Source organism: Dama dama, chromosome 11 (genome assembly GCF_033118175.1).
Source record: "Dama dama isolate Ldn47 chromosome 11, ASM3311817v1, whole genome shotgun sequence".
Lineage (NCBI taxonomy): Eukaryota > Metazoa > Chordata > Mammalia > Artiodactyla > Cervidae > Dama > Dama dama.
The window spans coordinates 87,909,322-87,933,789 of NC_083691.1; the positions used below are offsets into that span (position 1 = coordinate 87,909,322).

The following is a 24,468-nucleotide window of genomic DNA, read 5'->3' on the forward strand; positions in this document are numbered from 1 at the left end:
GTGTCCCCCCAACCTGAAGCGCCCCCCCACCTCCCTCCCCACCCCACCCCTCTGGGTTGTCCCAGAGCACCAGCTTTGAGGGCCCTGCTTCATGCATCACACTTACACTGGTCATCTCTTTTACATATGGTAATATACATGTTTCAATGCTATTCTTTCAAATCATCCCACCTTCCCCTTCTCCCACATAGTCTTAAAGTCTGTTTTTTACATCTTTGTCTCTTTTGTTGCCTTGTATATAGAATGGGTATAGCTGTATTCCTACGAAAATGTTTTTATAAACAGAAACATCCAGTCTACCTGCCACACTTTACTGACCTCTGCTACAAATCAACAATGCCTAAAGCTAAAAAGTAAAATCAAAGTTAGTTGGCAGTTTGATTATAATGACACAGCACACACATGCAGATAAAATGGCTATTACCTCAACAAAAGGAAAGTATACTGGTCAAAGAATATGATTCAGGAAGAGAGGAAGCTTAACTATCAGGACTACATCTAAGAATTCCACTGCTAGAACTAGTTCTTTAAAATTAACCTCACGTTATGTCCTATATAACTTGTTATGAATGAACTAAAACATTAATTTTACTCATCATTTTATACCACATTCATAACAAAATTTAAGAAGCTAGCGCAAAACGGCAACATTATAATGTTTAAAAAGGGTATTAAATAGCTTACTTTTTATTCTCACTTCTCTTAGAGAGACCTGTATGGATAAAGTCTCACCAAATTATTTATCTCATCAACAGCAACTGATTAAACATGATTTTGGTTATGACACATGTGATTTATTCATCTGTAAGATTACTAAAACTTCTGATATGCTTTATCACTGTGAACATTACCAGCTAAAAGTTTATGGAACAGATGAAACACAGGGACCGTGATTATTTTGCTGGCAGCGTCTGCTCCTGAGGAAGCACTTCCTATTTTATCAGGCATTGTCCTCCCTCTCCTGGATGGTGGGCGAGGTGGCGTAGATGACACAGCACGTTTAGACTGCGATTTCAGCCCTAAAACAAACAAACAAACAAACAAACAAAAAACTTATATAGCCAACACACTAATGAAGTAAAAATGTATTTCTTCAATATATTACTAAAGCACCAGGAACACGAAAAGACAGAAAATATTTCTTTTCATGTAGTATCTAATCTCTTGATTCTATTTGTCATTTGATTCTATTTGTATTTAATTCTATTTTTCATTTATTATACTTTATGAATAACTGGACATGATTTAGCAACTAAACAACCACAATGAATAACTGGATGCATGTGTAACTATTTTTCAAGAAAGTATAAATTAATTCCTGTACTCTCTGAAATATATGTAGATGAGCATCCATTTACTGAAAAGTAATTTTGTGCAAAAATATACAGAAAAGCTTGTGTTCTTAATTTTTCTCTGAGAAAGAACACATTAAACCAATATATACGTCTTCTATTTAAGAAGAAATGTAATCTAGGTTGAGCTTTCTCTTCTGAACTAAGAATTTTGTTAAGAAAAACATCCTCCAAGATTATCCCTTATCTTGACCAATTTTTCCTCTTCCTGTATCTAATATAGTAAAAACTCAGTTTTCAACCGATCTTCTTTTGAAGATTTTTATTTCCTAATTTTATGGAATGAGCACAATATCATAAGTGAAAACTAGTGAATAATTTTTCAATTTGTATTAAAAAAAAAAGTTACAGAAAAATTCCTTAAGACTTAGTGAACTTTTAAAGAGTATAAGTCTCTGTACACTGTCAAGTTGAAATGCAACATCTAAATTATTTACACATGTTGATTATCTGATGAGATACGGTAAGCACAAAATAAGTTTAATAATTCCAATGCCAAAGAGTAATTGATTTCTGATACAATAATTGTGCATTTAATATTAAGACATCATTACACCAGCTTTTTACATTAATACTGTTTATTACATTAAGTTCCTATAAATATAAATTGTTACACTTAATAGAAACCAACAAAGTCAAGATTATATGTGAAAAAATCATACCTGAAGCAACAACAACACTGTAATTATCCTGAAATCCATTTTCTGCCTTAACTTTTTCTTTTTCTTCATGGTTTTTCTTTTCCTTGTCATCTTTTTGTTCACTAATTAGTTTAGCAGTGATACTTGGTGTATCTATAAGAAATTTTTGTGTAAAATACATTGATTCTCAAAAATCATTAAGAAGGGAAATAATAAATATCTTAGGGGACTTTACACAAGATTATATTGTAGCTAACACAAAGGCAATGTAAACGGTCTGGAAAAAATGTTATGAAGCAAAGTGTGACACATTCAATTCTCATTGATTTTATCAATGAAAGGGATTCATCATTCTCCTTAGGCCAGGATACCTAAACTCCAATCTCTAGAAAATATTTTGTATTACAATAGTACTACCTCTAGAGGCAGTTTTTAAAACTATTATCAAGAACTTCTGTTTTATTTTATGCACAGATCAACCTGCTTATCACCTATATCTATATATTTCAGCCCTCACAACATGCATATCAAGGAATATTATTTTCAAAATAAGGAAACAGTCTTAGCAAGGTTACTGACACAATCTGTAAAGGGCAATATGGAACTCAAGCTCATGATTAATCCTAATATGCATTACATTAGACTTCTCCTGCTACAAATGGAAGTATAACCAAACAAGTTTAAGGAACAGAGGTTGCTGGTTTTATTATTTTTATTTGGCTAGGAATCTTAGATAAAATGACATATTTTACAAGTACTTTAAGAATGAATACCAAGGACTTTCACAGATAGTCATTACTCTGAATTAATATTTTCTTTCATGCTTTTGAATATGGCATGCTATTATAAATCATGAAATAAATGATGGCCATACAATGATCTTATTTAACCACTAAGAAACTCAAAAATACAAGGGGAAAATGGGGGGGGAAAGAACAGAGCTTCAGTCAGCTGTAAAACAACTTCAAGAGGCTGAATAAATGTGTAATTAGGATCATTAAAAGAGCAGAGTTATGGGAAGACAAATATATTTGAGAAACTAATAGGCAAAACATTTCCAAATCTGATAAAATTCATAAACACACAGATTTAAGTCAAAAAACTCAAATCATAAGGAACATGAAGAAAACTACAAGGCATATTATTTGATGATAGTAATAGTCAAATTACTTAAAAACAATGATAGAAATTAAAAAAAAACCAACGAACACAATCATTATTTGAAAGCAATATAGTTAAAAGCAATAGGAAGCAGGTAAAGGGACCGCTTAAATAATTTTGGATTCTTTGTTTTCAAGAATATTAGTAAAATACATATGCACATGTTAATATATCATAAGATGTAATTAAAGAATACAAATACAGTTTAAAGACCAAAGTACTGCTAACCAGAGGTTAAAGTAGGCACTGAAAAGTTTCTGATATTTGCTAAGGATGACTCAGTTGGACTTTTTAGTAGGATACTGTTCTTCCACAGCTATCAGTTTTATTTTTAATTTTTAGATCATAAATGGAGCTAGTTTGATCAATATTCTAAATGACAGAAAAAGACATTTTAGAAAATAGTATTCATTTATAGTAAAGATAAATAAAAAAGTTAAACTTCCAGTTATTTTGTACTATGTCTATACATTTCGATTAAGTTAAATGTTGACATCTCAAAAACTGAATTTCAGTACCCTTCTTCACTTTCTTCCTTCCTTTAATTAATTAAAAATTTTTTCTTCATCATGTAAAACGCACAATTTCAGAAAATTGAAATGTAGAAAAAGGTGTGTAAAATCAAATTTTCACAAAGTTTAGCTATAACAGGTAAGGTGGAGGTTTTCAAATAAGAAAAAAATGTTAGACATTTATAATATATTCTAACTCTTTACTATGTAATATGTAAAATGTAGGAAAGCATTATAATATTATGCACACATTCATGTTAGATGCAGTGTCTAAAACCGATAAACAATCTTTTCTACTTTATTTTCTCAAAGTGATCATATTCACTCATGTGGTTTAACTTACCGTCTGTGTAAGTATGTTTGGTATGCTTAGTTGCTCAGTCGTGTCTGACTCTTTGTGACCCCATGGACTGCAGCCTGTCAGGCTTCTCTGTCCATGGGGATTCTCCAGGCCAGAACACTGGAGAGGGTTGCCATAGCCTCCTCCAGGGGTTCTTCCCAAACCAGGGATCGAACACAGGTCTCTCGTATACAGGCAGGTTCTTTACCGTCTAAGCCACCAGGGAAGCCCAAGAATACTGGAGTGGGTAACCTCTCCCTTCTCCAGGGGATCTTCCTGACTCAGGAACTGAACCAGGGTCTCCTGCATTGCAGGCGAATTCTTTACCAGCTGAGCTATCAGGGAAGCCCAAATATGTATGGTAACAATTCCCCAATCTTTTCAATTCAGTCTTTTATTTCAAATTTGGATTAATATGTCCAACTCATAAATAGATAACGCCAATTTTTTGGGAACTCCTAACTTGTTTCAGTTAACAGTGTTGCTCAAAGACTTAGAAACACACTGACTTATATTTAAATTGCAAATATTTAAAATTTCAGTTTGTTTTTTATTCTGACAATACATAAAATATCATAAATACTCTCAGAGACAGAGTATGTGTCCTGCTCACTTTTACAACCCTAGAAGAAATTACTGTGCTTACACATAGCAGATACTCAATGACTAGATACATCACTGACTAGGATTTCAGAGAGGCAAAAAAAGAAACTCATCATAGTCAACTGGCATTCTACCCCCAAAATGCTTTTACTTCAGAAACTTATATTCTATTTAAAGGCATCAACTGAGAGCTCTTGAAATAGACAAGAAATCCACAGGAAAAGTTCTGTCTTCCTCACGGTTATAAACAATAAAGTCACCAGCCGATTCTACCTACTGACCATTCATTTATCTCCTAGATTTAGTAAATGTTTATTACTTAGAATGCTGTCATTCAACCTAATATACTGTGCAAATTCATCCACTATAAAATAGCCTTATGGTTTATCTCGAGAAAATTCCATCAATAGCTTCCCACAGCTTGTTGCCATTTCTAGCTGCCAGTTCCGCCACTACTAAACATAACGCATATAACAACAAAAGAATTACAGGTGCTGGAATGTATCATACATTTTGTACACTGCGTCATGTTTTGAAATGTGAAACCATCTTGACCATTTCATGTCATTAAATAGTTTCTCAGTGAATATAATAAAATTATAAAAATGATAAAATTCCTATATACATATAACAAAGTTAAAGAAAAATAAATATTTAAATCTGACTTGCCTGACACTCTGTCCAGAACTTCTGATAATGTTGTTGAGACTGGCAAATGAAGTGTTCGGAATTTGTGGCCTGCTCCAAACATTGGATGCTGGATGACGTGGCTAGTAGCATTAATTCTCCCCTTGTACAGCTGGAAATCAAGAAATAAAGAAGAGATTTTTTGAAATATATTTCATTATATAACAATTTCAAAAGCATAAAGGAATAAAAATTCAATAACGCATACAAAAATATACGAGTTTATTTTCTGTATTTCTTCAAATGTGGCATGTCTGTCATGTGATTTGTTGATCAAATTTTGCATTAGCACTGTTGTACCCAACAATCTGTCACTTTTCCTCCCAAATCAAATTATACTATTCATGGCAATTTACAACTAGGTTATTCCAGACAGAGTTAGCGGAGATTTCTAAGTTCTATCATTAAGTATAAAAGCTATGATAATTTCATTCTGCTGTATTAGAAATTAGAGCAGAGATAACTGTAAGCTCTGATATGAAAACATAAAATATCTTTATACACAGTTCATCATTAAGATTTAATTTAATTGTTAAATACTCACTGGACAGGGAGACTGAAGAAACATTGTCACTTTCTCATCCTCCAGCATCAACTGCAAGAATAATCTACGTACAAACCCTGAAATATTGCCTGATGTTGGAAGGTTCCCTCTTTGAGGAGATGTCTGAAACAGTTCACAGAGAACCTGGCAAAGTGAGAGATTTAAAAAGTTAAAAGTGGTACTTCCAGCTTTTTACTTTAAAGAATAAAGAGGAAATTTAAAATGTGGATTAATAAGTATGTTTCAATTCATCAAATTAGCAATTAAAGAATATATTATTCCATCTTAAATGAATAAGAAGTAGACATCAAGTTAAAAGTGAATCAGAAATTTCTGTGGATAAGAGAAGTTACTAGTACAGGGTTTTCATAAAATACCTGGCAAAACCAACTTAATTTTAACTTCAATCAATATCTGAATGTGGTTACTATACAATAAAAATTCTGAAAAAAAACGTATTAAAAATATAAAATAAAGCCTTAAGAAGAAACTGAGAGAGGATAACCAGGACAGAAGACAATGGAAGAGAAAGTTTCACTCTACCCACAGGCAGAAACCAAATTTTCAAATACTCATATTTAAGGACTTCGTTAAAATTGGTAATTTAAGCATTTCTTTCAAATTAGGCACATTAAGTAGATAGTTTCCCAATAACATAGTTGAGGCAATAAAGTATCTTCCTCTTCTAAAAGTTAAGTCATTCAGTAATTTTTAAAAACTGTAATAGCTCATCCTTTTAGATATTAATAGTTTAACTGATAAGCACTGGTAGCTCAGGCGGTAAAGCGTCTGCCTACAATGCAGGAGACCCAGGTTTGATCCCTGGGTCGGGAAGATCCCCTGGAGAAGGAAATGGCAACCCAGTCCAGTATTCTTGCCTGGAAAATCCCATGGACTGAGGATCCTGGTAGGCTACAATCCATGGGGTCGCAGAGAGTCAGACACGACTGAGCGACTTCACTTCACCATATTTCAAAGGGTTGGACACGACTGAGCAACTGAACTGAACTGGACCATGTCTCAAACAAGCTCTATGCTAGTATACATAGCATAACATGCTCATATACATTATAATCCTCTCAAAAGAAAAAAATCTTTTGAGAGGCAGGTATTAGTATTTCCATTTTCTAGTTTAAAACCTGTTGAAGATCACAGCAGCTGGAAACAAGCAAAATCTGGCAAAAAGGAACTAGAATTATTTTAGAGATAATTCCAGCTTTCAAGAGTTTTGGCCCCCAAACTCAATACAATAATCTTTCATACTTTGAATGTGATTTGTCAAGAGTCTCCTGTCTGAAACCTACTCTAATGTCTGCTTCATTAGAAGCATGGAGAAGGCAACGGCAACCCACTCCAGTACTCTTGCCTAGAAAATCCCATGGACGGAGGAGCCTGGTAGGCTGCAGTCCATGGGGTCACTAAGAGTCAGACATAACTGAGCGACTTCACTTTCACTTCTCACTTTTATGCATTGGAGGAGGAAATGGCAACCCACTCCAGTGTTCTTGCCTGGAGAATCCCAGGGACGGCGGAGACTGGTGGGCTGCCGTCTATGGGGTCGCACACAGTTGGAGATGACTGAAGCGACTTTGCAGCAGCAGCAGCATTAGAAGCAAACCAACAGCTTTTAACAATATAGTTACTACAAAATGTAATGTCTTGATGCAGATGAGCCCTTCAATGGCCAGCTTTAAGTGGTCAATCTTGTTCCAAGAGCTGAAGCATCATATTGGGGGTAGATTTTTTTAAAAGAGGATTTCTTTAGCTAGAATCTTGAAGAATTTGTCTATCATTCATCAAAAAGAATAACTGACTTATGTTAATAAGTGAAGAGAGGAGGGAAGAGATATCAGTACTTAATTTTAATTATGGTTTAAATTCAAATCCTTAAACGCACCCAACCAGAAACTTCATCATCACCTGGCCCTAATACATGCCACTTTCTGAACTAATTTCAAGAGTGTTATGTGACAGCACATTAAAACAGTAAGACACCTGGAACATAAGTTAGTTTTTCAACTCTTACCTGGGCCATCAGCTTTTGATTATTAGGGTGACATGAAATGCACTGCAGGAAGAATGCAACAGTTGCATTCTCAATTGCTGTCCTCTGCTGGGTAGTCAATCCCGTTGTAGCAGCTGAGGAGAGAGAAGCTGACCTTGCACTGGTCTGCTGGGCACTTAGGTTGTGTCCTCCAGAGGTGGATCCAGAGTGACACAATAAAAACAGAAGTGCTGTCCACAGTGGATTGACTTCAGACCCACCAAGCCAGTCTTTCATGATATGGCTATTGCCAACTTCTGTCAAAAACCTAAGAATAGGAGCAACCAGGTCTGCTGTGATAGGCATCTTATTACATTGCTGTGGAACGTGGTGCCGCCTCAGTTTGTCCTGGGAAGTATCTACTGATTGAGCAATGCTTTCAGAGTAAGAAATGTGGTTAAAACAAAAACTAGCCAGACTCCTCACAAGAAGAGAAGGCAAACCTGAGTCCAATAATTGTTTGATAGCTTCTGGAGATTGAGAAGAGGAAGCAAGGGTTGCCAAATGTGATTCAGTTAGGGCAAGAGGCGCTTGTGCATTTTTAGAGTCGTCTGTTAAAGATGAACTGAGATCTTGCTTTTTGCTATCATCTGTCATGGACAGTCTGTGGTGACACTGCACTGGGGGAGGGGTAATGCCCATCCAGCCCATGAGCAAAGAAAAATAACTTGGGTGTATGTGACACATCGAGCAAAGCAGACTGTCCACAGCTTTCTTCAAAACCATATTGCAGGGAAGAGACATGGACCAATTAAAAAGTAACCTAAGGAATAAAAGATATCATGTTAAAAAAAATACACTTATTTTTAGAAAGACCTCACTGTCCATTATTTCTACTAGAAATCACTCTGATGAAAATTACACAGCTTAACATTCAGTATTACGACATTATAATGTCTCAGCAAGACTGGTTCTGATAAACACCACTAAGTACTTCAGTAGGCTAAAGTAAGACTTGCAAGATGAACCCAGAAAACTAAGAGATCTATATCAAAATGGTTCTACCATTCTCTGTGTGACCTAAAAAAAGAAATGACATACAGAAAATAATGAAAAAAGTATAGCAAAGAAATGTTTAGATTGAATTTGACATGATTAATGGCTTTAATTCATGTCTGCAAAATGAAAACTATTAGTGAGCTTCACTAATAAGTCATGGATTATGCCAAATAAAAGAAGCAAATATGAAAATGACAAACTAGAGAACAAAAGGCCGACCTTTTATGAGTCATGGAACTCTTCAGAAATAAATATTATATTTTGCCATAGACTTAAAGTTATTAGGCAGTCAGCTCAATAAAGCCTTAACTGTGTATGGTGAAGAAATGTGGTTTAAGTGGAAACTACTAGTCAAAAGAACAATCATGGCTGTCTAGAAAGAATGAGAAACAAACAACTATAAGAACTGTCTAAAGCAGTCTTTTAAAATTTCTAGTTACACTTTCCCTCCAAAGTTGTATATTAAAGATAAAAGAATCTGGTGAGTAAACTTACAAAAGAGAATAAACAATGTGAACTGCAGAATACACTGAACATTCCAAATTTAGGTGGGAAAAGCAGCAATGACACTAACACAGCTTCTTAAAACATGAAGATTAAATTTGAGTAGCATCTCATTTCAAAATGATATCATTTATACTTATCTAGCACTTTCATTATTTTTAGACAACTAAGCATATAAAAATGCTGTTTTATCAAGTAAAAACCTAAAGTGATCTAATACTGGGGAGAAAAATAATTTCGTAAATCATACTTACTCAAAGAGCTCCCGGTCTAGTAGTGCTGGTAAATCATATTCTACCAGCAGTTCATAACTGTGCCACAAAATTGCTGCTACACAGTGCAAATGAGAAGGAGATGGCATCAAAAGACCATACTCTATTGATGAAGAGTTAGGACACATGTAACTCATCCTGCCACTTCTTTTCATAGCAGCCACTCTTGCAGAATCACTGACCCATTTTAACAAGGCCTGAATTCTTAAGAAAAGATGAATTCAAATAATCAATTATACTACAGATGACATTTAATACAGATAAATACTGCCACTGCATGTAAGCAATGTATATATAAGAATAATATATGATTATTCTCAGTAATTTTAATTTAAAATAGGAGGGAAAAGGAATTATGCAATCAATAATGTCAAAGTAATTCTAATTTTCCAATAATATCCATTTAAGTGATGAAAATATTTGCAATAACTCGTCTAATCAGCATATAAATACTGATTCTTACCTCATTTATGGCAGAACATATAAATCTCTAGAATTACAGGATAGACAGTTTAAAAAAACTAATTTTATAGTCTAAATTTTTACTCTTTTTATAATAAATCCACATATCATAGAGCAGTGATTGGGGGGGTCAGCTCTTCATTGTGCAGAATCTCATGCAATACACCATGTTTCACATCTCTGGTCCCCAAGTATTAAATACTAGTAGCAGACACCCACCCTCCTGCATTCTGACAAGCGAACAGCCTCAACGCACATACGTTTCCAAGTGCCACCCTACTACATACACTCCATTGCCTAGAGCTGGGGACCACAAAATGAAAGCAAAAGACTTTTTAAAGCAATAGTGCTTTGACTTAGTATTTCTAAGGGGTGGGGGATAGATTTATTTTCAAGTTCTTAAAACACTGTTTATCTTTGTTTTGTTTACTTTTAAATGTCTAGAGCACAAGATTCTTTGCTTAAGGTTAAAAGAAATGGGAGTTGGAAGGTATATAATACCACTTAATCTCTCTCTCTACCCTGAAGGACTGAAGGATCAAATGCTTTAAATTTCATATGACAAGAAATAAGGAAAACTCTTGGAAAAGAAGGGAGATGAGACAATTAGGGAAAAGTAACATTTCCTAGAAAAAGAGCAACCAAAATCTTGTCATTAACATCAATTCTAAAATATTCTGAAATAGCTATATTTGCATTATGCTAAGAAAGTAATTTTAAGCACAATTTCTTCTTATGATAAAAAAATTAAAAATAAAATAACCACAAGACTGCAGGAAACCTATTCTAGAAAAATATTCAGCACATATTTTTAACCCTATTAATCATTATGATTCAAATTTGACATAAATTACTATTCACTTTGTCAAAAAATACTCCAATATATTTTAAAATACAATATAGTTATCATACAGTTTATATAAAGCAAAAGTTTAATGGAAAGGAAGTCAGCCTATTCAATATTTTGAAGTTATCTGACAAACTAATTTTACTTTGTTAAATATATTCTTTAAATATTTTTAACCCAGAGTACATGAATGCAATGAGTCTAAAATTAATGAAAGCTATTACATTGTCAGGGATTAAGTAACAATTTTTCTGAGATGACTTCACTGCCAGGCACTCTTAATTCATACCCTTCAGTCTGACCTACATAAATCTCCCCTTATTAGGGACACTGTTCTGTCTCCCCACTCCTGAGGGCCCAAGTTGGACTGAATAAACTTGATCTCTCTAGTATTAGCACAATGCCAGACATACACCAACTACTCGGTGAAGAGCTGTAAAATGAGTAAGAACCCAACAAAAAATTAATAATCTGTTAATAATTCATGAAGTAAGATGTTTAACAACATACCAAATGATTTCACTTTAAATACAAATTAATAAAAGTAAAGAATCTTAATTGAATATAAAATATTCAACATACGTAAAAGGATATTAACTCAGGAAAGAGTCTCCAGCGTAAAGATAATTTATATTACTTATACAAACAAAAACATGTTTCAAAGATACTTGGAGTCCTTATGAATTTGGAGGTAGAAGACATCGAGGAAGAACTACATTAGTAAAACTTACCTAAAATTACCTATACTGCAAGATCAGTAAACATTTAGGTGAAACAATCAGTATTATTTACTTGGTATGACAGTGTTTCACTTTGTGGTAGAAAGCAGGAGAAAGAAGGAAAAGAATCTAATGAAAAGATGTCAATGGATAATATAAATGATCAGTGAAAACATTACTATTATCAAAATAGTCCAGGTATCTAATATAGACACAATAGTCCATTATTTCTGTAAGCTTAGTAATACCTAAGCTTAACTTTTACAAAAAGATCTTTAAAAAAAGCATTATTAGTAACATCTACTGCGTGAGAGTATGTGTATATATGTTCTCATGCGAAAAATGAGATCACCACATACCTGTCTTTTGTTCCAGGATCCTGAGTTGTTCCAAGCTGGTAAAGAATATCTATCGTAGAGTCAGAAGACAGTCCATTCAGTCTTCCAAAAAGTAAAGGGCTATTCAAATCTTGCAAAAAGAGAATCAAAAGGAAAAATTTGCTAAATAAGCAAATAAGATTAAAAGATTCGCTCAGTTTAATCTTAAATTATTCATTAAACATAACTTCTATAAAATTCAGAAACAACAAAAAAAATCAAACTCCAAAAATAATGAAGCCATGTGGAATTTAATTTTGGAAATGGAATTAATCACAAACATCATAGTTCAAATATTATTTCTCTGCAGATATGTAAAAATTCAAATATCAAAATTAATTGTCACCTGTAGGATCACTGCCTGATGCTGCACAATTTCTCAGAAGAATGTCTATAAGCTTTAGGCCAATTCGAGTGGACTGAAGTCCTATCTTGACAAGCACAACCTCAATGTTGGGTGAATGCATTCCACAGTACGGAGACATCAGTAGGGCAGCACAAGTCTGCAGCAAATTAGCAGTGGGTGCAGCTGCACTTGCCATCATTCCTTCCAGATCACTTATGTGAGTAAGGCAATGATGTAATAACCGTAACCATCCAATACTGAAATACAAAACACAACAACAGCTTATGGGTTAATTTAAGTACTTAAATTACTTCAGACTTCTGAAGTAAAAACTCTTCCAAGATCAAACAAAATTTCTCCAAGATCAGCAGGTTGTGGATGGACTGTCATGACAGACTCTCTTACTGAATGAAGTCACACACAGAAAGACAGAAATGACATGCTATCACTTATATGTGGATTATTTTTAAAAAGAGGGGGGAGGGCACAAATGAACGAACTTACAAAACTGAACAGAGGCACGGATATAGAAAACAAACTTATGTTTCCAGGGATAAATTGGAAGACTGGGATTCACATACAGACACTACTATATATGAAATAGATAACTACTAAGAACCTGCTGGCACAGGGAACTCTACTCAATGCTCTGTAATGGACTACATGCAAAGAATCTTTAAAAAAAAAAAAAAAAAAAAGAGGAGATATGTGGTGAAAAAAAATTTGTGCCTTATACAGCAGAAAAAATAACCAGCATGTTGTATTTCATAAGTAGGTAGCACCATCGATGTTTAAAAAAGAATATTTTTAGAATACTATAACATCAATAAGAATTAAATACACAGTAAGTTTCCCCTATAACATAAAAAATAAAAATACTTAAGTACAAGTCGCACTTAGGAATTATGAACTTGCTTTTTATTTAGTCAGGAAATAGGTTTGTATATACACATATGCATAAATATAAACAGCACAGGATCACAGAATTGCAAAACTGAAAAGACCTAGCAGCTTGAAAATAAAAAAGAAATCCCATTTTTTTTCCTCAGGTAAAATGTACAATAAAACCAATCTATAAAATTTTCAACCATCCAAATTTATCAGAAGAATGTAAATTAAAGGACACATTCAGGTCCTTCTTTGTTTGGTCAGTTTGTATTAATTTGTATGGTTCAAATCAAACCCTTTACTGACTGGCAACTTAAGAATTACTAGATAACAGACCAGGTGCTTATCTGTGTGGTCAATTTGTTTGATTCAGATATATTTTTGGGGATAGGCATTTGGAAATGCTTACATAAGACTACAGTTCAAAGAAGTAGAACTCACATCCACATAAAGCACATCACAGATCATCTCAAGAATTAAACACAACGAATTAAAGAATTAAACACAAAGAATGCAATTATTCTTTATTACACTTAAAAAATTATGATATTATTTAGAAATCTATGGAACAAAGAATTTTCTAAACTCTAATTTAAAAAAAGCAAAGAAGCCACAGAATAAATTTCATGAAAAGCACAGAAAGTTTTCCTTAAGAATGAGGAACTACATACCTTGTTTTGGATACCTGATCTTCAGATGGAAGAAAGGGATTATTAACTGTTGCTGAAGAAGTGGTACCAAAAGCAGTGAGGCCCAGTAATTTGATCTGTGAAAGGCCTAGTGTGCTGGCATCTCGTGGACGATGGAGTCTAAGGCAGACAGCGGAAGCTACTTCAGCTTTCACAAGTTGAATTTTTATGTAGGTAAGACCACTTGTGACAACAGGAGTAGACAATGGTAGCATGTTTACTCCATCTGCACTTACTTCTACAGACACTGAGGATGGGCAGGCTACAGAAAGAGAAAATTGAACAATTACTAAAGAAAAAGTAAATGCAAGTTCATATTTTAATGGCAACTACATTAAAATGGCAGCTTTCAGTTATAGTCATTATGAAGTCATAAAAAGAATATGTAAATGCTAAGTCATACTTTGTTGCTAACTTCAATTATAATTGATTTTGGAGCTATTATATGAAATTTAGAGTATAATGAAAATTGTACATAAAAAATTATAACATTAACCTAAAAAACAGATTAACTGAAGATATGCAATCCACATTTACTTCATTTTCTCGAAGAAAACCAAAACAGGCAATTACTCTATTATTTCTACTCTCAGAATTATCACCAGCAAAATGGGGCATTTGATTAGTACACTGTGGTTTACAGCTGTATATAATTTAGGAAGAATGAGACTTTAAAAGTACCTTTTCACAAACTCATTATTTCACTACTATCATATTGCTATGATTTTAAACACATTTGAGTTTAGAAATTTTCACCTCTGATCCTTTTTTGCCTTTCAAAATTTCAACATTCAGAATATTTAAAATAATTTCCTGCTAAAATTTAAGGAGGCCAAATGAAGTGGTTGAAAAAGCAAGAGTTTCAGAAAAACATCTACTTCTGCTTTATTGACTATGCCAAAGCCTTTGATTGTGTGGATCACAACAAACTGTGGAAAATTCTTCAAGAGATGGGAATACCAGACCACCTGACCCGCCTCCTGAGAAATCTGCATGCAGCTCAAGAAGCAACAGTTAGAACTGGACGTGGAACAGACTGGTTCCAAATCGGAAAAGGAATACGTCAAGGCTATATATTGTCACCCTGCTTATTTAACTTATATGCAGAGTACATCATGAGAAATACCAGGCTGGATGAAGCACAAGCTGGAATCAAGATTAACGGCAGAAATATCAATAACCTCAGATATGCAGATGACACCAACTTATGGGAGAAAGCGAAGAACTAAAGAGCCTCTTGATGAAAGTGAAAGAGGACAGTGAAAAAGTTGGCTTAAAACTCAACATTCAGAAAACTAAGATCATGGCATCTGGTCCCATCGCTTCTTGGCACATAGATAGGGAAAGAATGGAAAGAGTAGCAGACTTTATTTTTGGGGGGCTCCAAAATCACTGCAGATGGTGACTGCAGCCATGAAATTAAAAGATGCATACTCATTGGAAGAAAAGTTATGACCAACCTAAACAGCATACTAAAAAGCAGAGACATTACTTTGCCAACCAAGGGCCGTCCATCTAGTCAAGGCTATGGTTTTTCCAGTAGTCATGTATGGATGTGAGAGTTGGACCATGAAGAAAGCTGAGTGCCAAAGAATTGATGCTTTTAAACTGTGATGTTGGACAAGACTCTTGAGAGTCCCTTGGACTAGCCAGAGATCCAACCAGTCCATCCTAAAGGAGATCAGTCCTGAATATTCACTGGAAGGACTGATGCTTAGCTGAAACTTCAATACTTTGGCCACCTAATGCAAAGAACTGACTCATTGGAAAAAACCTCGATGCTGGGAAAGACTGAAGGCGGGAGGAGAAGGGGACGACAGAGGATGAGACGGTTGGATGGCATCACCGACTCAATGGACATGAGTTTGAGTAAACTCCAGGAGTTGGTGATGGACAGGGAAGGCTGGCATGCTGCAGTCCATGGGGTCGCAAAGACTCGGACACAACTGAGCGAATGAACTGAACTGAACTGAATGAAGTAACCGGGTGCTGCAGTGGTAAAGAATCTGCCTATCAATGCAGGAGATGTTGATTCGATCCCTGGGTGTCAAGGTCCCTTAGAGCAGGAAATAGCAACCTGCTCCAACATTCTTGCCTGGGTAATTTCATCAACAGAGGAGTCTGGTAGGCTAAGTTCAAGGTGTCACAAAGAGTCTGACATGACTGAGCACACACATACAATGAAGTAATTAACTGGCAGTTGCTATGGGAAAATTCTTTCTCACAAACATGGAAGAACATTTAATAAATTTATCTATCAACTAAAACAACCTGTGAAACTTGATTTTAAATGTCAACTATAAAATCAGGAAGTAACTTTTATTATGTGTCAACTATACCCCTGGTTTGCACAGAGAACTAGGTTAAGTCACAAAATTTTTAAATTTAATCTTAAAGTATTATCCACATTATATAATCTCTTTGACCCTACCAATACAAACTGATAAAAAAGAGATTAAATAATCCAAACCCTCACATGAATAAAGGGCACATTTTATGTTCAAGCCCAGGTTTTGATTCTAAAGGCTATGCCATTTCTACAGGAAAACACTATACCTTTAGTTTGTGCTCTGATCTCAAACCAAAAGTATTAAGCACATTTGTGTTAGAAAACATGTAATCTATTGATTTATCGTAATGTACAGTCCTCTGTTGTAACATCTTTCCTGTCCAAATTACTATGTATAAATTCTACCTACAACTCAAAGCCACTTTCTCCTTCCCAAAAAAGCAGTTTCCTCCTCATCTTAGATTATCTCCTAAGTCTTATACTGTTGGAGGTTGTACTGACTTATATTTTGCCATGTAATATATTTACTTTTGACCTGCCAAAACACTGCATTAATCTACTTTTTTTCTGTCATTTTATTCATTATATCTATTTTAATCTGGTATGGACAGACTCTACAACTCTTTTAGGATATAATAATAATCTACTCTTGCAAATAAGTGTAAAAATTTATTCTTCCAAATATGCCAGCAGTCTACAAAATTTCCCATAGATCTTCATTAAATTATTGAGTGACATATGATAGCAATGAGAATCAATCAATGAAGATAAATGATTGTCAAAACTTCAACAATTCTGTATAAATCATTATATTTATATTGAAAGAATTTGGGGACCATCACAAATGTAAAATAGTACTTCATATTTCTTCATGAATGCTTGAAAGAGTCCATTCTTCTTTTAATGGATAACTTATTTTTTTTTTATTTTTTACAATTAATTATTTCCCTTGCAAAGTTACAACAAAATGTATTAAATGAAAATGCATCAAATGGATGATACTCAGAACATTAAAAATTCAAAGGTCATAATACTCAAAATATCACACTCTACATATTACAATAAAAAATTCTTTGCAGAAGTAATTATCTTACAATGGGAAGGGAATCTATGTTAATTTCACATTACAGAGCTAGGACTGCGGACTAGAAAAACTAAGCTAGCTATTTACAGTTGTGCAAACTAACTCATTTTATCTTAATACTATAGTGTCATAAATTTGGGAGAAGATGAAAGGCAAAATAATATACACCTAGGATATATTTCCTTAAATTTCATCACACATTCTATTTTTTCAGGAGAATAGTCATGCCAATTCATTTGATGGTAAATGATGTGGTGGAAATGTTAAATATTATATTAAACTGTTCAAAATTAAGCAATCTGGACATTTTATCTAAGTTTTTTTCACTGTTTGCTAAGTATATTTCTTATTTTGTAAATGTTTCTATATGTTATAGTTTATTTTCATGATGGATCTTTAAACAAATTACTACTCACTTGCAAGAGATGCCAGGTGAGGTTGGATGTGTATCTCTTTAAGGAGCACTGCTGCAGGAAGGTGAATGGTAAGGTCGCACCAAGCCTCCTCTGGCAGAAAGATGTAGGACCAAGCAGCAGAGCGAGCTCTTCTATGAGGGGGCGTGGCCTGCAAAAGCACCTCAGCCGGTTGGGCAGTGGGACTGCTAGATGTGATTGTACCTACAGAAGTATTTCAAATAAAATAAAAACTTGCAAAAGAAACCTAATAAAGCATCAAGAACTATTCAAATCACAGTAATTACACTAGAGAAATTAGCTAAAAACATGAACATTTAATATTACGAATGCACTTAATATACTTAGCATAATCTGTCACAATATTCACAAATAATCAGGACATCCAGTCAACTGGCAAGGTGACAAGTTCAGTGTTAACTGCTGCCTAATTTTTATATACTAACAGGCCAAATGAATACTAAACAAGCGACAACAGAGCGAGCACAGTATTCTCAAATGATTTAAGTAAAAAGCAATGTTCAATACAGCCTTGAAAATAAAATAAAATATACTTGATAATAAAACATAAACTTGAAAATAATCATCTTTATTCTGAATTGTCAATGTTTGTGAGTTACAAATATGCAAAGAAAAATACAAAAAGAAACTATGTAGACTGGAAAAATGAATAACTATACAAATGTTAAACTTCTTTAAAAAAAAATCACTCAAAATAAGGAGAAACAAGCTTTATAAAACATTTATACTGAAAACTGACATAAGAATCTATACTACTTAGTTTCACAAATTGTGTCTATTTAAACTCAGAAATAAAAACAAATTTTCCTACTAAAGAACAATTAAAAACTTCCTTCTAATCAGTAGACGGTTTGGAAAACTAGTGCCTTCAAAATCAATGGTTTGTAATTAAAATGGTGATATTATAACACAATCAATTTATTTTGACAACTACTTTTGCTTCATACCAGCCAATTAACTATTATTTAAATACACACCCATAAGATGAAATAACTGTTTTCTTACCCAGGGGTGCAAAGTTATGGATCCCTTCTGCATTGTCAGGCTCAGAAGCTAGGATTCTTGTTTTCAAAGTGCTGTCAACAGCTTTGTTTGGACCAGAGTCAAGAAATTTCATAATAGTTGATACCATACTTCTTGCAGTGTTTACAATAGCCCTTGTACTAGTAACCATATTGTTGCAAATGAGCTGAACACCACCTAAATTTATAAAGAATACTAAATGAAAATTATCTTAACACAGATGATTTGACACCGAGTCAACTCTCACAGAAGACTACCAAAATAAGAACATACTGTACTACTTAACGATTACACTTAAATGGCAGTTTTGGAAATTTTGCCTTACCCATATCGTGGAATGCTTTCAAGGCATCACTAGTATCCAGTACTCTCAGAATGAACCACAATAATGGTTCAGATAACTGGCAAGTAGCAAGAGAGCCCTAAAAAAAAAACCATACAGGTATGCTGTGATTTTTAAAAGGTGATTATTAATTTCCTATTAATTAGGACAAATAAGTTTCACTGAATATAACATTCTTTTATAGTTAATTATTATAAAATGGTAACCTTAACCTAAATCACTTAATAAAAATGTCTGCCCAAATATTTTAAAACTCTTGCCTGTGTCAGAAGCTAAGTGAACAGTCTCTTCTCTGAACTCAGCACTTTTTGTGTCTGTCTTTACCTAGTATTATCATTTTCTACCTTAATGTGCACTGATTTCCTTTTCCACTAGACAGTACTTTCCTTTAAAAATGTAGCCTTCTCAAATATTTACCTCTATATCTTCCAATGGGGAAATATATATACAGATTCAATACATATTTATGAAAATGATGGTTATACAATGACATATAAAAGATTCTTTAAGAAATTATATTTTAAAACCTGCTTTTGGAAGAAAAAATAGTAAATGGACTAGAAGGTAAAATAATCACACTGGCTCCTAAAATCTCATTTTTTAAAAAGGAAATTTAAAAAGTAATAACATTCTAACCTATTTTTCTTTCAAAATTACTCTAACCCCTTTTAACTGAAAGGAAACTAAATATGCAACGTAAGCCTGAAAAAAAACACTCATATTAAATTTTCATATATACTTCTATGTAGAACATGTTGGTATTCAACTATACTATTTCTAGGGAAAAGGAAAGAACTACTTCCTAAGACAATGGAAAGAAAACCTTAAAATTTAAAAACATTTTACTCTTACATCACTATAGTTAACTTCGACAATTTCAAGGAAACTTTTCTCTTTAACTTGTATTATTAATCTATGGTTCTCATCTGCTGATTCTGTTCATTTTCCAATATATAACTAGAATGCTGTATTTGTCTCTATCTTATAGATAGTCCTCTGCTCCCATTGCTATTGACTACTTAAATCACTGCAGTTGCTGCTGGACTGAACCTACCTGTCTGCCCATATACCCACAGGCCATGTAGGTTAGAATTGGCTGCAGCATCGTATGAACTGTAGATGCTCTTTTACTAAGAGTTGTCAGTATGGTAAACAGTCCATCCCCAACTGATATGGCATCTAACCCACCGTGGAAGTTTTCATGTTTAGTGAGATGTAATCCACTTGCCCCTAGTTTAAATAAAAAGTTTACACATTTTTTAAAAAGCAAATCCTTAAAAACCAGTAATAATAAAAATAGAGAGTCTTACAAGCCATTTTTTCCCCCAAACCACGGAAGGATGCATACAAAACAGCTGTGTGTGTGTCTGCATGTTGTGCGTCTATATACATATACACGTCTAGAAATTAAAATGCCTAACATAACATTCAGTAGAGAATGATTTTTGGTTATCTTTTTATAGAAGATATCTCTGTTGTTGGTAACAATATATCACACAACTGAGGAACACATTATACATATCAAGAAGAAAAGCAGAGAAAAATAACTGATACTATTATGCAACTATACTTTAAAACTTTTAATCAAAAAGACAATAGTTTTTTTCCCTTACATGAAGGAAGAAATACTAATAAAATTACATCAGGAATGGATTTTGTCACAATTTACTGACGCTTAATTAGTTTAAAATAATTAACATATTAGCTTTCAAAGAAGTAGAAAAGAAACAATATATAAATTTTACATTGATGTGTCATTGAAACTGTTAAAACTTGAACAAAAATTTATACTTCACATTATAAGAAACTATAAGTAAATAAAATTTACTCATTCCCTAATATGAAATTTGAAGTCTAATTCTTCATCTTTAAAATGTTAGAGATATATGACTATAAATTATGGTGCCTAGCTTACAAAACTTCTTCCTTTTCTTAATTTAATTCCATACAAGTTATTTTGTTAGTATTTTCCAATTTAAAAAAAATTCACACTTAAAATTTTATTTTCAACTGATGTATGCCACTCTACAGAAGTTTTTAACTAATAATAATCAGTCAGGCTAAGATGTTTACAATAAAGTAACACTACATGGTACAGTAAAAAGACAGTGGATTCATACATTGCTAAAGGAAAGAGATATAGTATTAGAAACAGGTTTAAGATTAATATTCTCAATACGTACCAATTATCATCGCCATGGCACTGCTATTACACAGGCCCAGAGCAGACAAAATCTGGCTCATAATCTGCTGGTTGGCTAACACTAAGTCAGCGACATATGCAGGTGGTCCTTGAATACTACTAGTGCTTCCATTACCATCTTTGCCTCCTGAAACTTTTTCTTCATCTGAAACACTGTCTGTCGTATTGGTGGTCACAGGCACTCTTGCACTGTATTCCCTATTACCCGAAAGAGGCAGCTGAACTAAAATGTTAACCAGTTTTAGCAAATCAAACATGAGTTGATCTCTTGTCATTTCACCACAAACTGCTTTTGCATCACCTGGACGAATGAGGTTGGCAAAGAGTCCCCCAAAGCATGCTCGAGCACCCACTGAGCTATCTGATCCACTTCGAGACATGACTTTGTCTGAGCAAGTGATATAGTGGTGCACTAAAAAAGTGACAGACTCTATCACAGCAGAAATAGTACTAACGGAAACAACTTCAAAATTCTGCTCCAAAGTGAATTCTAAAAGCTTTACTTGGGCATCAAGAGGTCCTTGGCCTGTCTGGAAGGCACCCCTGCAGAAAAAGCGAGAGGATTAAAAATTAATCCATTTTAAATTGTTTTGAAAGAGGTAACCACCAGAATATAAGAAAGCTAAACAATAATTAAACTCCTGGTATTCACTATTTCACTTTGCAGCAGAGTTTCCCACTCTTCCTGTGTCCTTCTTGTTCTTACCTCCATTTTACCACATAAAATAAAAAATAAATTTCTTTCCAAATAGAAAACTGAAGAACAAGCAAATCAAAGAGGTGATTTTGAAGCCACAGACTAAAATAATTATATATCACAAGGCATTCCTCATAATGAATGAGCTCTGTATTGTTAGAACCTCAAATGTTGTTAAACATTTCTTACTAATCTTGATTTTCATAAATTAGGACTCAACCAATTCTCTCTTACACATCAAATTGAATGCTCTCAAGGTCTGCTTATGCTTAAGACATAGAAAGTGGAAAGATCATTGTCCCCCCATCTTAACAATTTTTTAAAAAGCCAAATTAACTCTAAAGTCATAACTTTTCTTGAACCCACCAGAGAGCTAAGGTCAAAGCTTTTCTTGAACCCATCAGAGAGCTGAGGGTACCAAAAAGACTGAAATCCATGCAAAGATAGCTCATAGGTGGAATATGAGCATTGGCTTTCCTGTGGCAGAACTTGGGAAGTCAAGATGCTGGCAACATGCATAAGTGTAAGAAGAATTCAGCTAAATATTTAACACACTGCTATTCCAGGTATGTAAGCAGGCAACACTGAGCCCTGAGAATTCACATTCACTCACAGGCACCCTCCCTTCCACATCCCTACACAGACCCTGCCCTGTGCGTCTATTCTATCTGGCTGTTCCTGCGTTTTTATAAACTGAAAAATGTAAGTAACATGTTTTTCCTGAGTTCTGTGAGTCTTTCTAGCAAATTACTGAACCAGAACAGGGATTGTGAGAACTCCTGAAGTTGTAGTGAAATCATACAACAAAACTTCAAGTTCACATTTTCCAACAACATGTGTGCATATCATAACATCACATTTTTGGTTTTGTGAATCTACTCCTCCCCACACTTATGCTTCATCATTGTACATACACTATGAACAAGCTGAACTACATACAACCACATTAGTATTTTAAAATAGCTATAAAGGAGAGAGAAAACACAAATGAGGATAGTACTCTGAGATAAAATTTTCTGCCACTATGAAAACATATCTCCATATAAATGTTTTGCATTAATTCTTATATTAGGTTGAAGGCATTTTGCTATGGATCTATTAAAAATAACTATTGTTATGAATAATTAATGTATGCCATTTAAAACAATTATTAATTTTTAATATTTTATTTTATTATTTTATGCTATTATAAACCATACCTTTTTCTGACTTCCAATATTGTGAAACTAATTGTTAGAGAGTGATGTAATCTCCAAGTTATTTTAATCATTTTCAAATATACATTAAAATATTTTAAAACTTCACTGGCACTTCCACAATGAAATTAAATAATAAAGATAGCAAACAGCATTTTTAACTTCTTCCTGATATCAATGGGAACTTTTAAAGTAAACATAATAGAGTCTGGTTTGTTCATAATGGTTTTTTCCCCCCATAATTTTAAATAAGATGATAGTTAATATTTCATTAAAAGTTTTTCTCAGAAAGCAATGTCAGCTTTTATGAAATATCTCATAGTATGATGAAATGATTCATTAATATGATATATAGTGTATGATACTGAAGTATTCATGCGTTTTAAGAATCAACCCATTATGGTCACAGTTTATTCTTTTTAACCTAGTGTCTGACTTTGGTAATAAATTTTATTTAGGATTTTGATACAATATTAATATTTTTCTTTTTTAAGATATCTTTATCAAGTAGGTTTCGAAGAAAATTACTAGTAGCTTTAATTCCTTACATTTATTCTAGAATAATTTAAAGAGCTTCAAGTAAATTTCACATAGAAGGTTTGTAACTACTAATCCATGAACCCATTATTCCATTAACAACAGAAGAAGCTTAGGATTTGGGAGAGCCATAATGAAAAGAAAACAATCAGGAAACATATCAATAAATCTTTCCCTCTTAATTCTTGCTATCATCCTGCTTGTGTATCCCCAGATAAACTCCCAACAAATGATAAGAGAAAATTTATTTGGCGGATTACCTATTGCTTCTATCAATACATCAGGAATATCTGTTAACGACATTGAAATTTACCTTTCTGTTGAAAGTATATGAATTAGCTTGAGCAAAAATTCACTGAATATCTGAGGACATGTTGAAGAAAGATGTACTTGCAATCGGGTAAGAAATTCTTGCATAGCTTGCGTAGCTGTTGGACCAACCTGAAGAAAAATGTAATTCTACTGAAAACTGCTTACTGATTCCATTTACTGAATTATTCATTTGAAAGTATCCAGTGTTAAGAGCCATAGGGTTGAAACTTCTCATTTGAAAAACAAAAATATTAACAGTGATAGCACGAAACCAACTAAGCTTTTAGGCCTTGACATATTTTAAATTGAAAATTATAGATTCTATGGTCAATATTTTTCCATTATGTCAGACTTATTTAATT

General features: G+C 33.6%; 1 protein-coding gene across 8 annotated transcripts in view; it reads right to left on the bottom strand.

The window, feature by feature from the left end:
• BIRC6 (baculoviral IAP repeat containing 6) overlaps positions 1-24,468 on the bottom strand; it is a 208,280-nt gene that overhangs the window by 70,336 nt on the left and 113,476 nt on the right. For all 8 annotated transcript variants that reach the window (XR_009694811.1, XM_061155637.1, XM_061155638.1 and 5 more), the window contains 15 exons: positions 24,108-24,235; positions 21,345-21,907; positions 20,216-20,391; positions 19,144-19,240; positions 18,801-18,995; positions 17,778-17,978; positions 13,970-14,249; positions 12,411-12,667; positions 12,047-12,155; positions 9,642-9,863; positions 7,867-8,647; positions 5,841-5,984; positions 5,279-5,408; positions 2,015-2,146; positions 852-1,019 (listed from right to left, as the gene is read on the bottom strand). Coding sequence is in view for 7 of the 8 variants with exons in the window: in XM_061155637.1 (XP_061011620.1) it covers positions 852-1,019; positions 2,015-2,146; positions 5,279-5,408; positions 5,841-5,984; positions 7,867-8,647; positions 9,642-9,863; positions 12,047-12,155; positions 12,411-12,667; positions 13,970-14,249; positions 17,778-17,978; positions 18,801-18,995; positions 19,144-19,240; positions 20,216-20,391; positions 21,345-21,907; positions 24,108-24,235 (3,583 nt within the window). In the remaining variant the exon portion in view is untranslated. The remainder of the gene's footprint in view (positions 1-851; positions 1,020-2,014; positions 2,147-5,278; positions 5,409-5,840; positions 5,985-7,866; positions 8,648-9,641; positions 9,864-12,046; positions 12,156-12,410; positions 12,668-13,969; positions 14,250-17,777; positions 17,979-18,800; positions 18,996-19,143; positions 19,241-20,215; positions 20,392-21,344; positions 21,908-24,107; positions 24,236-24,468) is intronic.